Source organism: Alligator mississippiensis, chromosome 4 (genome assembly GCF_030867095.1).
Source record: "Alligator mississippiensis isolate rAllMis1 chromosome 4, rAllMis1, whole genome shotgun sequence".
Lineage (NCBI taxonomy): Eukaryota > Metazoa > Chordata > Crocodylia > Alligatoridae > Alligator > Alligator mississippiensis.
In genome coordinates this window covers 180,849,984-180,866,757 of record NC_081827.1, presented here as the reverse complement: position 1 = coordinate 180,866,757, position 16,774 = coordinate 180,849,984, and the positions used below count along the sequence as shown (strand labels likewise).

Below are 16,774 nucleotides of genomic sequence, written 5' to 3'. Positions count from 1 at the left end.
CTTATAAAGGACCTGATCCTGCAGCAAAGCTTCCCCTGAATTCAGCTTGCTTACTAAGTTCAATGGGAGTCGAGCTGTCTGGGTAAAGAGAGCAGAATCGAGCCCAATGGAAAGAAAGGTCCATTTTTGGAATTTGGATCAGTCTGGGGTGTTTTAGGTTTTATGTGCTAGGGCTGTCCTTAACATACTTCACATATTTCCCTTGATGCTTAGGTTTAATTGAGAAACTCAGAGTCTATAAATCTAATTCTGCTTTAGCTATGCAGAGCAGGTACATACTGTTGCTACTGGTGCTTTATGACTCCAACCCTTTTGCATGTATTATAGGAGGGTAGAGAAACTGCTGGCCATATTGATCTGGCAAGCAGCCTACTTATTAGATTTTTATGACATCTCTTGCACAGGTGCTGTGTGTGGGTAGGTAGATAGTTTCATCATGAGGAGGAGAAGGCGTGTATTAACTTTTACTTGAGCCAAAGCATCTTCTTGGAATGACACCCATTTTCTCATTCAGGGATTGAACAAAGCAGAGTTGAGAGAGACTGGATATTATAATTAACACAAGTGGAGACAGGCTGCTCTGTCTGGCTCCTTGTCAATAGAAGAATAACCTGTTAAATTTGCTAGGAGCTATTGCTGTGAGGAAGGGAACTAGATTCATATTGAATACAGTAGCCACCAGAGGATAAGGTGGCTGCTCCAAAACTATGCTGTGGGGAGGAGAGAGAGGCTCATATGTTAGAAACTGGACATTTGGCTGAGTAAGAGCATCAATTTTTGCTTTCTGAGACTGGGGGGAAAGAGAGAGAAGTCTTGTCTACTTTTGCCTGGGTTTTTCCAAGGATGGCTTCACTCTTCCAGCATCTGAGAATCTTGCTGTGGAAAAACTGGCTGAGTGTCAAGAGGCAATCGGTGAGTGTGAAAACAGAACAGAAAAGAAGGAGAAATCTGTAGCTGTTGAGGGATCTCCTAGTACAGACCCTGGAAGGGAAGTGGAGTTCCATGGAAGCCGGGAGGTTTCATGGGGGCATGAAGAGCCATGCCATCAGAAACCTGAAGTAGGATCATGGCCACATTCAATTCCTTAATTCAGGCAATGAAAATGCCAGCTCTGTTACCAGTTCCAGTTGAGCAAACTTCTTCACCCATATATTAAAGGTAACAGGCTGTTGGTATGCAGGGGCCACCTTCATCTGGCTGTTTGTCAAGGATGGATGGGGAAGATAATAGCATTGTAGAGACTGTAGACAGAATTATTTTTAATGGAGTACATTAGGTGCAGTCCAGCACCTTCCAAAGGTGGAGAGTGCAGGCAGATTCTCTCATAAAGTTCTTTACATCCCAGGATAAACCATCCCCAGCAGTAGTCAGAGAGCAGGGCAAAATCCAACTGCATTAGGAATAGACCCCCATGAATGTGGATGATGTGTTGTGTTATTGCTTAGCTGGGTGATGGCTACCTGACTCAGTACCAATGTTGATTTCCAGTATTCAGCAGGGTATTGCTAATTATGCTGTAATTATCATATGCAAACATTCAAGTTAGCGGACCTAGGTTAAATATCTCTTTATTAGAAATCCAAATTGAATGAATTTTAAATTATGCTGCCTTGAACAAGAGTCGATAGTTGCAGAAACTGCTGGAGGATAGGAGAGAATGACAGAGGGATTAATATGTGATTTGCAGTGTAGACTGAGTCACTATCAAATTTACTTAATGTCTATATCACACTCTGCCATCCTCACCTATAGAGTTTCTACCATTGATAACAATCCTGAAAGACTCAGGCTGGAGCCTGAAAAATGTGAAGGAAGGACCTGTGACTCATTTTTACATCAAAGGGAGCTGCAGGGATTCACTGCTTCTCAGGACTGGGCCTAGGATGAAATGATAACTCGAATCAACGAATAATATATGTTCTGAATAATTGGACAGAAAAATTCCCATGACATAGAATTGGGGAGTGGGGGGCGCAATTATTTTGGTCAGAGGGCCACTTAGACAGTTTTAGTGAGCTGTTGTGGGCCAGGCCAGCACTGTCCTCCCCACCCCTTGTTACAGCTCACCAAAACTCCCTAAGTGCCCCCCCACATGCAGCCGGGCAGCTGGTATGGGTCTGTGTGTGGGTGGGGAGCAATATCTGTGAGCAGGACAGCCAGGTGGGGCCAGGGCCAGGGTTGGGATCAGGATCTCAGGGCACTGACAGTGTGGGGCAGGAACAGGGCCATGATCCGCTCCCTGCACATCCCTGCCACAGGTGCTGGTTCTGCAGTCAAGGCTGTGTGGGTCAAGGCTTTGCCCTGGACCCTGGGCCCCAGCTCCACACTGTCACTACCCAGCGATCCTGAGGTCTCTATCATGAAGACCTGCTTGGACCTACATAGGCAGGGCATGGAGCCAGGCAGGTGGGAAGTGGCTGTGAGTGGGCAGGGATCTGCGTCTGGGAGCAGGATGGGCAGGTGGGGCTGTGGATTGGGATTGCAGGGTGGTGGCAGTGCAGGGCCAGGGTCCGAGGCAGAGCTGTGATAGACTCCCCACATGCTCCTTGCCCACAGAGCTAGTGCCTGCCGCAGGGATGTGCTGCTGATCATGGCTCTGTTCCAACCCTGCATCGTGAGCACCCTGTGATCCCGATCCCAGCCCTGCTCTGGTCCCACTTGCCCATCCAGAGGATTGCAGCTCTGGTCTGGGCCAGGGGCCAGGACCCAGCCCCATGGTGTCACCATCCCTCAATTCTGATCCAGATCCTTGGCCCTGACCCTCTGGCCCACTTCTGGATGTTGCTCCTTGTCTATCCATGGCCCTATCCCAGCTGCCTGGCTATGTGCCCTGCCAGGCTGTGTGGATCCCAGCTAGTCTCCCTGGAGACCCTGTCCAGTGCCCCTGGTGGGGGGTATGGGGCAGACAGGCTCGAGTGCCTGGGCAGTGGGGCCAGGTCTGGCAGCAACGGCTAGAAGGAGTCACTGCTGGGACTGCCGGGAAACATAGTCCAGCTTTTGCACCACCCCATCCCTGCATAGTCCAGCTGTTGCACTGGGGGCAGCAGGACCAGCAGCACGCACCCGAGCTGCCACTCGCACCTGGTCCGACCAGGGTTAAAGGACCCACTGAAGACCAGATGAAATGCCTTGGCAGGCCAAATCTGGTTCACGGGCCATTTTTTGCCCACCCTTGATATAGAAGAACCTAAACATGATTAGTGATGAATGATCTTTAGTAATTCCTCATATAGGCTAGTTGTATTCAGTGATAGAATTCTCAGGTGACTCCGTTAGATCTTGTACTGCATATCACTACCAGTCGAAATCCTGCCCGCCACCAAGCTTTCTTCTCCTCAGTCCCATGTACACCTGGTAGAAATTTTTGAAATGTTGATGAAACTTCAAAGGAAAATCAGAACAATTTGTGTTGAATTTTTGAGGATGACCCCTCCTTCCCATTATAGAATTGGCTGAATTTAGGAGGAGGAATTTTAAAAAAAGCATTCTAATTTTCCCCCTCCCTTGTCATCAGTGTAAATCTATTGTTTCATCAATGGAAGTGAAAGGAGAATCAAGCTTAATCTATGGGTATTTCTGGTTTATCATCTGCTAATTTTTATCTCTTCTCTAGATTTTACTTTTATTTATTCACGTTTCTTCATTCTGGAGACTGCTTTTCTGCCTCTGCCTCTCTCTTTTTCCTGTTGATAAGTAGAGGTAACTTTGTAATTCAGTTGAAATAGCTAAATTGGATTTATAAACCTGTTTGCCCTTCCTTTGTCTCATCAGTATGTTGTGTGTACTGCTGCAGGCCTTAATCCTTTGAAAATGGCTTTAAAAACTTTCTTATAACTTTATGGGATCATAGTAAAGTAGGTCTGGAAGTGATCTCCTGAGGTCACCTAGTTCAGCTCCAAGGAGATATATCAGAACCCATGGATGACTGGTGCCGCCTTAGTTGTGCCCCACCCCCTGCATGTGCCCCCCCAGCAACCAGTCAGCAACTAATTGCACCAATGGGGGCAGGGGGTCCCGCAGCGGCCGATCACATTGACCAGGAAGCTCCTGGAAGTGACTGCGGCACATTGACCAGGAAGCTTCTGGAAGTGACTTCCTGGCCAGCGCTCACGAAGGGGGGTGGAGGGCCACTGGCACTCCTGGCTGCCCCCCCCCCCCCCAACTGCCCATCACCTGAGCAGGAAGCCTGTCAGGGGGTGCACCAGTGCTCTCAGGGGGTGCATGTATAGCCCCGTGCACCCTCTATATGTCACCACTGTCAGCCCCTTGGAGGTATATTGTCTGGTTTTTCTTATGTTTCATCTCTTAACATTAAAAGTAGGTTCCCATAGTCTCTTATTTAGGCTACTTCCACATAGGTAACAGAGGGATGCTGCTCAGCTGGTGTCAATTTTCATAGCTCTTCTAAAGTCAGTTGAGGATCTGCCAGCTGATCCATGTGATTACCCTATGGACTATTCCAACATAGGTGGTAGGAATCTCTGCTGGTTTGCACATAGCCCTTCATAGGGAAAGCAAGATTTGCCACATGCCAAGTGAATGCAGGGTTCTGTCAGTCCACGATACAGAATCCCTCTTCTTGTGCACTGCCTTTCATCTCTCTCTCCATTTACTGTAATTTCTGCACAGTACAGCTCCTCACTTTGGTGGTAGGGAAACCAGTGCATGGACTGAGAAAATGCTTGGATACACTGGAACTAAGACATATAGCTTTTTACTTAGCAAGCAAGTTAACCTAACAGCTAGAGGGTTACATGATTTTTGTTATGTATTGTAGGACTCAATAATAATTCATAATATACATTCATCACTAATGTAATTCTGGAAAACTCTGTGGCATTTCACTAGTGATTAATTTGGGTGCGATGAGGCTGCTATGTTCCTGTTAACCAAAATGCCTTGGAACAGTCAGAAGATAATGGGGATGCAACTAATGTTCAGGCCTGCAATTAAATTTAATTGAGAGAGAGAGAGAGAGAGAGAGAGAGATGCTAAGGGAAGAGCAGTGCTGTCATTCCGGCCTTAAATCGCAAAGCACAAAAAGTACCTAAACAGGTAAATGCAATATGTATTTCTATTCTTGATGCCCCAAAACAGCACTGCACATTCTATTTTCCTCCCCATAAGCAGCTGTTGTTTACCTAATAGGCTCTTATCCTGCTCCCATTACCACTGTGACCTACAATTATGGTAGAAAAGGAGTTTATATCAATAATAACTTGTATGTGGGAAAAGTGGGTAATAACATAAAGGAATGATGAAATTATATGGGTTTCAACAATGTTATAAATGGAACAGTAACTGAAAGGCATGTAAATTATTTGGCTGTAAGGGCTAAAATACTGTTGAATGCTGACATAGCAGGAGTACCCTCTCTAACTGGGAAAGAGCAGGCTTGCTGGTTTCTGATTTGCCTGGGTTCTTTGTATCATTGGTCAGTGTGAATGTCCACTGCCCCACCTTCAGAAATGTGTCCTGCTTTCAGCTACATGGCTGTTCACATGATCTCCACAGATTTAACTATGGTCCTTCTATGTGATAGTGTATCTTGGAAAAGAATCCAGGGGGTGTTTACCTCTAGCAAATTTTACACAGCAGGAAAACACTGGTGAAGTTTGACTAAACTTTTGGAAAATGGGTGTGTCCACACCCACACATATACACATACATGTACCATATACATACACCATATACTGTATATGTCAAATGTAATGAACCCTGCTAGTTTTGGAGAAAAGCATCTCTGATATGCTATGAAATAGTTTGTTTGTTATGAAAATAGTTTAGCATTTAGCATTTCCCAGTCAGTTGTAGTTGGCCTTAACTGCAGTTAACTGGAAAATGCTAAGCTGGTTTCTTAAGTACAAAATTAAGTTGAAATGAATAGTCCTCATAAACATCTGGCCTTTCCCTAACTCAAAAACAGTGACAGAGCTCAGTTTGACCTTTCAGATGAAGATTTAGGCTGTCTCTCTTATCTGAACCAGTTTGCTGCTAACTCTAACAACAATCTGATTGCCTTTCTTCATTCTCATTGTAATAAACCGCGATAATGTGGCAACCCCTGCGTGTAGGAGTCAAGATGTGCGTACAAGTTTCCGCACCTTCTCCAACATGCTGGACCAGTTGTCATGTCATCATTGGAAGCACTCCATTTTACAACAGATACTTCCACATTGGGGCTTCATTTAAAAACAGAAAGATGGCTGACATATCGGGAGCATGGCTAAAGTTCTGCAGTGAGATTTTGGAAACATGGGTTCTATTCTTGCATCTTCTACCACAGACGTTTAGGGCTGGAAGGGACCTTGTGAGATCATTGTGTCCAGCCCCCCTGCTTTAGGCAGGAAAGATGCTAGGGTCAAATAACCCCAGCAAGGTGTGCGTCCCATCTCCAACTTACTCTCTTACATTTGGGGGTCCTCGTACTAAACCTCAGTTTCCCCATCTGTGAAAGGGATCAAAATACTTTCCATATACATGTAGATATCATGCAGCTTCATGTGTTATTGTCTGGAAAGAGTTTTATGTTCATCACTACAAAAATATCAAGATTATGCTATTAACATATACCTAAATTCTTAGATTTAACATATTTTAAAAACATAATTACTCAAATGAAGCCTCATTTTAAAGCAATTAATAGAGTTGGTGTCTTGTTATCTTGATAGTAAAACTCTTCTCACGCTTTGACTTTTAGGCATTATAATCATAATTTGGAATTTTTTTGCATGTTTTAAGGTGGTGTTACTATTAGCACAATCTTCATATGCTTTACAGAATTGCATAAGCATTATTATCCCCAGTTTATAGATAGAAAAGCTGAAACACAAGAATTTTCAGTGATTATATTAGCATAATTTTGCAGTTCTTTTCTCCACCTAAATAGCATCTGATTTTTAATAATGTTTATATCAAGGCTGGCACTATTTACGGTATGTCACATAGTAAATCTACAGTAGTATTTCTACCTTTCAACCTTACTCTGGGGCTCACTAATACCATAAATGTAACCAATATATCTTTATTGCTTTCTTGTAGCTTTGGTCCCTTATATTAGTTTGCTGGCCAGTGACTGTTTTCATATTCATAACTATTATCCGAATTGCATTCCCTGCGAGACCACAACCAAACTGTAAGTAACTGGATCATTTCTATATTCTTAGCTTTTAATTCCCATTTCCGTGACTGATATGTTAATTTGACATGTTTTTTTCACATTTGCAAATTTAGTTCTCAATAGTTTCCAAAGAAGATATCCTAAGATAGTGCTTCCTGTGTAAAAACATCTGTGTTCCTTTAAGGTTACTGCTATTTATATTTAAAAAAAAAATAACTTCAAGTTTGGAAAGTGGCTTTACAAGAATCCAGATCCACTCATGTAGCTCACACTACTTGGGGAAGGGGAGCATAAATTAAGTGATGGAGAGCATTTTGAAACAATGCATTTCAGCAAAGAGAGTAAGTAGATATGTCAAGGACAAGATTCTTAGCTGCCACAAGTAGGTGAGTGTGCTCAGCCTGTTTATGACAGCTGAAAACTTGTCTGCCAGCTCTTGAAATTTTTATCACAAGTCTCCTGATATTTGGCTTTGGTCCTGAAGCCTCTGTTCCTGGAATCCAGTGAATACATCAGAATCTCAGCATTCATGTTTTTTTAAAAGGAGTTTATAACTCTCATAGCTACACAGGGAAACTTGAAAATATGATTGAAATCCCTACTCCTGCCCTGATCTCTTTGTTGTATGAAAGACCTGTAACATCATAAATAGCCTCTAAAAGCCCATTTCTGGCCACAGGAGGATTCACAGTATGTGGACTAGGATGACAGAGGCAGCCCTGAGGTCCCCATGCAGGAGTGGAGGACAAACAGGACTTGTTAGGATCAGAGATTAGACACCCGGACTACAGAGATTCCTAGATGCAGTGGGACCCATACAGGACACTACTGTAGGTAGGAGAGGCCATGAGGGCTGGCTAATATACACTGAGGCTATTCTAGCCCTTGTAACAACTCAGGCCTGAAGAGGTACAAACGATAACTAAAAGCTCCCTTAGCTCCATCTCACCCTGTGAGTTCTCTGCTGAGAACAGGGCAATTTAGTCTGCTTCTGGTACCCACACTAACTTGTTTAAACCAGATAGGTTGGGCTACTCTACGCTACACTGCAGCCACTACTGTGACATACCCATAGAGGTAAGCCCAGAATCCCATCTGCAATCTCTAGAGCAGAGGTTCTCAATAGGGGTGCTGTGAAATATTTTGAAGGTGGTGTGTGGGGGAAGGAGATAAGTATTCATTCTTCCCCTCCTGGCCACTATGCAAGAAGCCAAGCACAGACTCTTCTCTGGCTGGCTCCAGTGCAAAGATGTAAGCCCACACTTACCCCTGCTGGCCTCTGTGTGAAGAGCTAAGTGGTCCCCAACTCTTCTCTCCCCTGGTGTGAGGAGGTCACTCAGCAGGACTGAATATCCCCCATCACTTGCCACCATAGACCTGGGGGTAATAATTGACCACAGTATGAACATGAGCCAGCAATGCGATGCTGTAGCCAGCTGGGCCAACAATACGCTGGCATGCATCAATTGATGCATCTCCAGCAAAACCATTGCAAATAAGTGATTCTCCTGCTCTACTTGGCTCTACTTGGCATTGGTGAGACTGCAGCTGGAGTACTGCATCCAGTTCTGGGCTCCGCACTTTAACAAGGACATGGTAAAGATTGAGAAAGTCCAGAGAAGGGCTATCCATATGATCAGAGACTTGCACAGCAAGGCATATGAGGAAAGGCAGAGGGACCTGGGACTCTTCAGCCTGAAAAAGAGAAGGCTGAGAGGGGACTTGGTAGCAGCTTACTGCTACATCAGAAGCGTACATCTAGGGCTCGGTGAACAACTGTTCACCAGGGCACCTTTGGGGAAAAGTAGGAGTAATGGTCACAGTCTGGACACCCTAGTTGTGAAGTAGTTTTTCCTAATGTTGATCCTGAAATGAGCCTGAAACGATCTTCCAGGAGTTTGTGACCATTACTCCTAGATTGTGACCATTACTCCTAGCTGAAGGAATTGGCCAGTGTCATAGCTGAGCCGTTGACATGGCTGTTTGAGCACTCATGGTGCTCCGGACAGGTCCCTGAGGATTGGAAAAGGGCCAACGTGGTGCCCATTTTTAAGAAGGGGAGAAGGGATGAGCCAGGTAACTTTAGGCCAGTCAGTCTTACCTCTATCCTTGGGAAAATACTGGAAAAAAATCATCAAAGAACACATTTGTGAAGGCCCAGCAGGGGAAATGATGCTGAAAAGAAACCAGCATGGGTTCATCACAGGTAGATCCTGCCTGACAAACCTTATAGCCTTTTATGTCCAGGTCACACACTGCCTTGACACTGGAGCTGAGGCAGATGTCATCTACCTGGACTTTAAGACAGCCTTTGATACAGTTTCACATCCTATTCTTATAAGGAAGCTAGCAGGCTGTGGACTGGAAGCTTACACAGTCAGGTGGGTGGCCAACTGGCTTAGGGACCGCACCCAGAGAGTGGTGGTATGTGGGTCGTTCTCGGCTTGGAAGGAGGTGGGTAGTAGGGTCCCACAGGGTTCGGTCCTTGGACCGGTGTTATTTAATACCTTCATCAGCAATTTGGACAAGGGTGTGGAGAGCAGCTCAGCTTCAAATGCAAGGAGGTAAGCTCAGGATTCTCCCTGTCCTGCCATTCTGCAAGGAGCAAAGTGCTCACATCTCCTCCCTCCACCCCTGCCCCTACCCTGAAGTTAAACATTGCAGTATATAAACTAGCTATTGAAATGGGACATTGCCAGGGCTGGCCCATCCTATCCTGCAGAACCTGAGACTGCAGGGGGCCGTGCAGCCAAGGGCCCCTCCCGTGTTTGGCAGTGGCTGCCGCATTTGCGGTGTAGCCTGCTCGCCCGCCCGGCAGGTTGGATGTTGGTTTAACTGTTACAGACCCCTCCCCCTTGTGTACGATGTGCAGGGATGTTCATATACCGGCATAAGTGAGCCATGGGATGGGAAAGGGGGCTCTGCACAGGCTGATTTGCCTCGGGCCCTGCACCCTGCTACAGTTGTCTCTGCTGATGGATCAGGAGGCCCCAAAACTATATTTTGCAGGGGGCCCCAAAAAATTGTGGGCCAGCCCGAGATGCTGCTCGGTTGACAAGAGTTATGAAGGGCTGCAGGGAGCCAAAAGAGATTGAGAACCACTGTTTAAAAGGTTCAAATGGCAAATAAAAACACCTATAAACATATATTTTAAAAACTCATGATTTTATGCCAATCTTGTGCTTTCTTAGGGTCTGACTCATTTGGGGAGCACTTTGAGGTAAACCAGGCAGAGAGTTAGTGATAACAGACAACTGCAAATGCATTTCCCTTTGCAGTAGTCAGTATTTACTCCAGCACTTCAACAAAGTCCAATTTTAAATGCACAAAGCACAGTGTCAGGCCAATGGATCTACGTGCAGGAATCCATATTTAGCTCTTGTTGCACACTATGATAATTGCCACGGTCTGTGGTCTGTCCCCTCTGTAGTGAAAGGAATAGAAGAGCCTCTCCTGTAACAGATGATTTCTCCAGGCTCATGGTATAAGTGTTGTCCCTGCAAAACATCAGCTCCAGAACTGCCTTCCCTACTCAAATAATTCTGAGAACTTCCCCGTAGAACTTCCTGTGAGCAGATGGCTGATCAGTTGTGATCACTCAGGCAGGCAGAATGGAGGTTGTACATTACAGCTGGTTGGGAAAGTTGAACTAAGGAGATGCAACTGATAAAATGCACAATGTGTGGAGGAGGAGTTTGGATAGAAGAGAACCAAGAAAAGGAGGAATGTGGAAAAGGAATGAAGGAGTAGAAGGAAAATAATGAGGGAGCTGCTATACATGGAAGAATTTAGCTGGAGTATGTGTTGAGGGCAGAGAAGAGTTTATTTACAGTGAGCCTGTCATTTTTGTGAATCTAGTGCTTGTTTCCTATCAATCCATCCCTGCTGAAGTAATGAATCTTTCATTATTTCTCTTTTGCAGTCTAAGGCTAGAAATAGACAGTGCCAAATGAAATGCATCAACTGTGCTGGGATTTGTCTTGGCACAGCTGATCTGCTTCATTGGGCCAAACATGTCGCCTGTTGTCTCACCCATTGATCTTGCTGAACAAGGGAGGGTGTTCCTGCAAGCATCCCCTGGGAATCTCCAGGACATGTCTCTGGGGGCAGGAAAAGCCTAGTTTTCCCCACTTAGAGAGATGCACCCCAGGGCTGTTTGACCAAAATGAGTTGGATGCTCTGGTATGGTCCAAGGGCTGGGGTGCATTTCTTATCAATCAACAAATTGGTGGGCCCAGTCCTGGGACCGCACCAGAGTGCTGATGATTGCCAAAGGAATCTCAAACAGGGAATCTAGGTAGACAGTCATGGGGCTTCAAGGCCCTGGTCTTGCATACCCTGGGAATAGGCATTCCTGGAGCATGCTGATCAGCCCCCTAAAGTCCTGGGGGTTCTACCTAGGCCAGCTGGAGAGTGCAGGCAGCTTCAGCCTGACCACACTCTCCCATCATAAGCCTATCTGATGTCTGCAATAAAGCAGCACCAGTTGATACCACTTATGTCATGGCCATGCATTTGGGGCATTTGTGGCACAGCCACAGGTATGTATGTCTGGTTTTTTGGCCTTTGTGGCAGCACAAAGGCAACATCCATTTCCACCCTAAGTTTGTGTCTACACTGCTGTCACACTAACTTCAGGGTTATACTCAACCTCTGTTTCAACAAGTGGACTTGGGTACCAATAACAACCAATATCTTAATTGAGGTTAATTTACCCTTCTCTTTGCAAGTGGGTTTTGTAGCCCATACTGAGACTGATGATACTGCATGATGACTGCTGTGCTTGAGCTAGCTAGTTTAAACCTAGTTGGCATAGCTCTATGGGCACATCTATACCATTTTCATGTGCCACAGAGAAACACAACCTTGCTTACCCACTTCCCTTCCCTCTCTGTATATGCCAAAACCAGACATGAGGCAGTGAGGATACTCAGGAAGTGACAGGTAAACTGACACCTTCCTCCTGCTTTCTTCCAACCATTTTTTAATTTGGTATCTAACAGTAAAAAAAAACAACCCAAAACTCCAAACTTTTTGTTTGGGTTTTGTGTTTTCTTATTTTTTCTTATTTTGGGGGGTTTTTTTGGAGTCAAATAATTTCAAGAAAAATTTCTACAGAAATGAAACTTTTTCATTTACTTTTAAATATTTGTGGGAAATAAACTCCATGTCTGGGCTCTCTGTAGTGTCTGTTTTTGAGAATATAATCAGTAAACTTAGGGAAAGAATTATTATTACAGGTAGATGGCACCGTTGAGAAAAACAAAATAACTTCACAGAGATAGAATGATGTTCTCAGACATTGAATTTTTAATCCTTAAAGATAGTTATGTCTCAGAAAACCTTGGTCTAGGAGCTAATTTAATACAGTTTGGGACATAAAAATGCCATGAGACTTCATAGTTTGCCCAATTAAAACTAGCACAACTTAGATTCCAAATATCAAATTCTCACTAGGAATTGCTCACATACAATCAATAGATCAAGAATTGTTCACCTAAATTATTCAGAGACTGATGCTCAATAATGAATAAACAGATTGAACTCCTTAGGGCAGGGACATTCTTTCTGCTCTGCACAGGACTTAATGCAAAGGGATCCTGGACCTGGTGTGACTACATTACAAATAAATAAAAATGTCAGGATGTTCACAGATAATTTAGAAATTGAAAAAGCTAAATTTGATTGGATGCTTTATTTACTATTACTAATAAAATATTTATTATGAGGATGGAGAAATCAACCAGACAATACAGGAACCATGGGTAAAAATCACTCCCCAACATACAGGCAACACAGATGATTTCTGCAAGTCATGGGAATGTGTGCAAGATATAATCTGTACCAGAGGGCTCAACCCACTCAATCTGCAGAGAAGCACACATCATAATCCTAGCCCTGACTTACACTTGCCTCTCCCTGCCACTGCAACATCCTACCTATCCTTCTTCTCTTGTTTTTTTATTTTACTTTTTCTCTTTCCTTTCTGTTGACTCCTTCGACACCACATACTATACATTCAGGTGTTCTCCAAGCTGCAAGGTAGCAGTGTGGGGGGAGGAGGTGGGGGGGAGGTGTTGACCCCAGGAAATCCCAGGGTAAAAAAAAACGTGTGCAAAAAAAAAGCAGAGCGGCACATTCCAGGGCAGTGTACACCGCCCAAAACTCAAGCCTGGCCAACTGGAGCCACATTCCTGTTGCCGGCCAGGCTCTGAGGGGCAGGATTGCCTCTCCTACAGCCCCCAGAGGTCACTAGGACCCCAGGTAAGGCTGCTAGGGCCAGTCCTATGCTGTTCCCAGACTCCCCTACTCCACCCAGAGTAACCTGCCACACACCGGAGGGTACATGGCACAGGCATTCCCTGGGGACAAGTAGCAGTGACACAAGGTGTGCTGCTGCTTCTTGTCCCTGGGGAAACAAATGTCCACACTCATGTGGATGTGGCCCTTTTGTCTACTTGTTCTGAGTAGACACTTCCTAAAGGATTTACTCTTGTCTGCTCATTGTTTTGAAAACCATATTCAGGCAACTATGGGGGGTTGGGGTGATGTGGGTGCTAAGGCACACTGTTGATAGCCCAGAGGTTGCAAGTTTGAGGCCATAACAGAAGTACTCACAGCGCAGCCCTGTCAGATTCCAATGAATCTGTGAATTCTTCTAAATACCTTGTCACAACAAGGACATGAGAAGGAAGAAAGGCAATTATTAAATATTCTAACCTGGCTGCACAATTACAATGCACCCATTCTTTTAATACCTAGGTGCCACACACAAGAATTATTAGTATTATTATTCGTTAATTAAGTCACAACTGTTGTTCTCCCAATGGCATTCACTTTTTGAGTAAATTCCATTTGCATTGTGTTAGATGCAAAAGAAAAAAGAGATGCCACTGGATTGATTCACAACCTTCTTTACTGTGTAAAGCTCTATGCAAACCTTGCTGTATGCTCTTAATCAATGCAAACCAGCATTCACCATACCCAACCTAGGTTTAGATTGCTTTAAGCAGCCTAAACCTGGACTGGGAGTTGTGTGTGCAGCAGTTCTCTGCTTCCAGGAGCAGCATGGGGAGCCCAAAGTAACGTGGGTTGGGGGTGGGACTCGTGAGATTGCGGGGCTGGCAGGTCCACAGGTGCTTTGGCAGGTGCAGGGTGGCAGGCTGGAAGGTCTGTGAGGCGTGGTTGGTGGGTCCGCAGTAGGAAGAGTTATCTGGTTGGGTGGGGAGGCTCAGGGGACTAAAAATAGCCCAATCGGTGTTGGAGGGGTAGGTACAGTACAGCCCCAGGGCCGGAAGGAGTGACTGGGTTTTCCCAGCCCCAGGGCTGTGCTGTGAATGTGTGCAGGCATTTACAAGATTGGACTGGATTGACCCCTTCCTGGATCAAGTTAACCCTTTCCCAGTCTCAGTTAGTGCACCTCCTGAGGTTCGCTAATTTAGATTGGATGTGCCATTTTTTGGCCATGGTAAATTAAACTCTGTCCTGAGGTCGTTTGATGTACCTACATGACATTATGCAGTATTATATAGGGATATGCAGGCTGGTTCTGAACAAGGAACCTAAAGCAGTATAATCATGTTGATATGGCTCTCTTCCTACACCAGTATTAGCCAGTCAGACCCATACATTAGCTTATGCAGAGTGCTGCACTAATTTCCAACACCTTACTCTTTCCAATACCTGAACTTGCTCATTCAGTGCTAGCTTGGGGATATTTGCCTGCCATTGCATTGTGAGGTATAGATGTATTGTGTGTCCTTCTCCTTGACAGTAGTGTTTTCTGGGAGAGGGTGCAGAAAAGTGATTTCCCAGTTAGCTTGGTTCTAATTCACTGAGAGTTATTCAGAGCCTGATGGGGACCTGGAAGCAGGTCCAGAATTGGATAGAGAACTGCTATGGAGCACAGACACTTCTTTCTTGGTTTGTCTTCCTCATGAAAGAGCCTGTTGTTTGTAGTCCCACTACCCTCCTGTCTGCAATATGGGCGCAGCTTCCAGCTGGTGGGGAACTGAGCTGCCAGCTGCCTCTGCACTGTAGCTGGGAAAAGGTTGAGGCAGCAGGGAGGTGGCATCAGTGTGGACAGAGCTTCCAGCTGCCTGGCCCAGCTCAGATTCTCACTGGCTGGAAGCTGTGCCCATGCTGCAGCTGTGGAGCAAGGGGGACAAGGGAAAAGAGGGAGCAGCAGCACAGTTATAGTTCCCAGTTGTCACCAGTCCCAGTGCAGAGCTCTTCTGACAGGAAGCTGTGCTTACATCTGTGCGGACTGGGTCAGTCCCCTGGCCCTTTTCGTCGCTCTGCACGCGGGCTGTGGCCGGCAGCCCAGGCAGGCCGGGTCGGAGAGGGAGGGCGCCGAGCTAGAATTAGGCACAGACACTTAACGGTTGGTTTTAAGATTGTTTACTTACACCGAGATGGTCGCGGTGAGGCTGAGAACTTGCTTGAGTTGCGGTTACAACAGAAAACACGAACACACATGGAGTTTGCTAGGCTCCATGCAGACAGAACACGAACAATCACGTGGAGTTTGCTAGGCTCCACGCAGACAGAACTCCGGATGTCCAGGACAAGCGCGCATAAAACTCGTCGATATGTCTTATAGTAGGCTCCATTCGAAGACGAGAAGAGGTGGGCGGTGGATCAGGCCGCCAAACTCCTCTGGGCAACACACAGGGTTTCTATTACCCTGCCGCGCACCCAGAGTCCCCACGAGATGGATGTGGAGTCCTCTTCGGCTTGGGCGGAAACTGCTCAAGCCTCTTATACGGCTAGCAGGCCAATCGCTAGCCGCCACGTGTGAATAATTTAGCACTAGCCAATTGCGGGACATGAATTTGCATACGACGAGCGGGAACTCCTTTGCACCGTGCATTTCTGTGTTGCAAAGAAAATGCACCCTGCAAAGACCGCTGCAAAGTGGCGGGAACACTCCTTTGCACGCGGGTTCTCTGCGCAGCAGAACTCCTCCGTGCAATGAAGCTGTAAACTCACGGGGATAATTCTTAGTGCCGAAGCACACACAAAAAATCAGACCTTTGGGTCATGACAACATCCTGGCTGGAAAGCAGGAGGCTGGGAAAAGTGGCAGTGGCACCAGCGCATCTCCCAGCTGCTTGACCTCGGCATGAGTGCAGGCAAAGCCCCCTACACTGCTCACTGCTGCTAAAGCCACCCAGCCTTAGAGGGACTGGAGAAGGATTGTTCTGGCCACAGCTTGAAAAGGTTGCTGGCCCATGGCTTCTGCAGTTAGCACACTGCATTTCTGTAGTCAAGAGGTGATTCATCATGGGTTATCTTGGCTGGATACAAACATTAGAGGAATGGACACAATGTTCTGTGTAGTACAGGGGGAAAGATTATAATACTGGATGCTAATTTTATTTGGGTACCTACAATAAACATTTTGACCTGGTACATTACTCTGACAGTTGCTGGGCAAACAGTCTTCATAGAGATTGCTTACACTGCTTCTGCCAATACTATGGATTCTCTCCAACTGACCACCAGTCCCATCTCCATCATATAGACAAAGGATGAGCCAACTGTCCTTCTGCCAGAAGTTAATTTATGTAGATCAGACACTGGAGCTTTGATCTTTAAGTGCAGTGTCCAAATTTTAATCCTCATTAATGTGAGGTTAGCTGGATGCCCAGC

General features: G+C 45.6%; 1 protein-coding gene across 1 annotated transcript in view; it reads left to right on the top strand.

Annotated features, from left to right (window-relative positions):
• Positions 1–566: 566 nt before the first annotated feature.
• ABCA12 (ATP binding cassette subfamily A member 12) overlaps positions 567–16,774 on the top strand; it is a 133,479-nt gene continuing 117,271 nt past the window's right edge. Inside the window, exons 1-2 of the mRNA XM_059727150.1 lie at positions 567–912; positions 7,042–7,135. Of these exons, the coding sequence (XP_059583133.1) occupies positions 844–912; positions 7,042–7,135 (163 nt within the window). The 5' untranslated portion in view covers positions 567–843. The remainder of the gene's footprint in view (positions 913–7,041; positions 7,136–16,774) is intronic.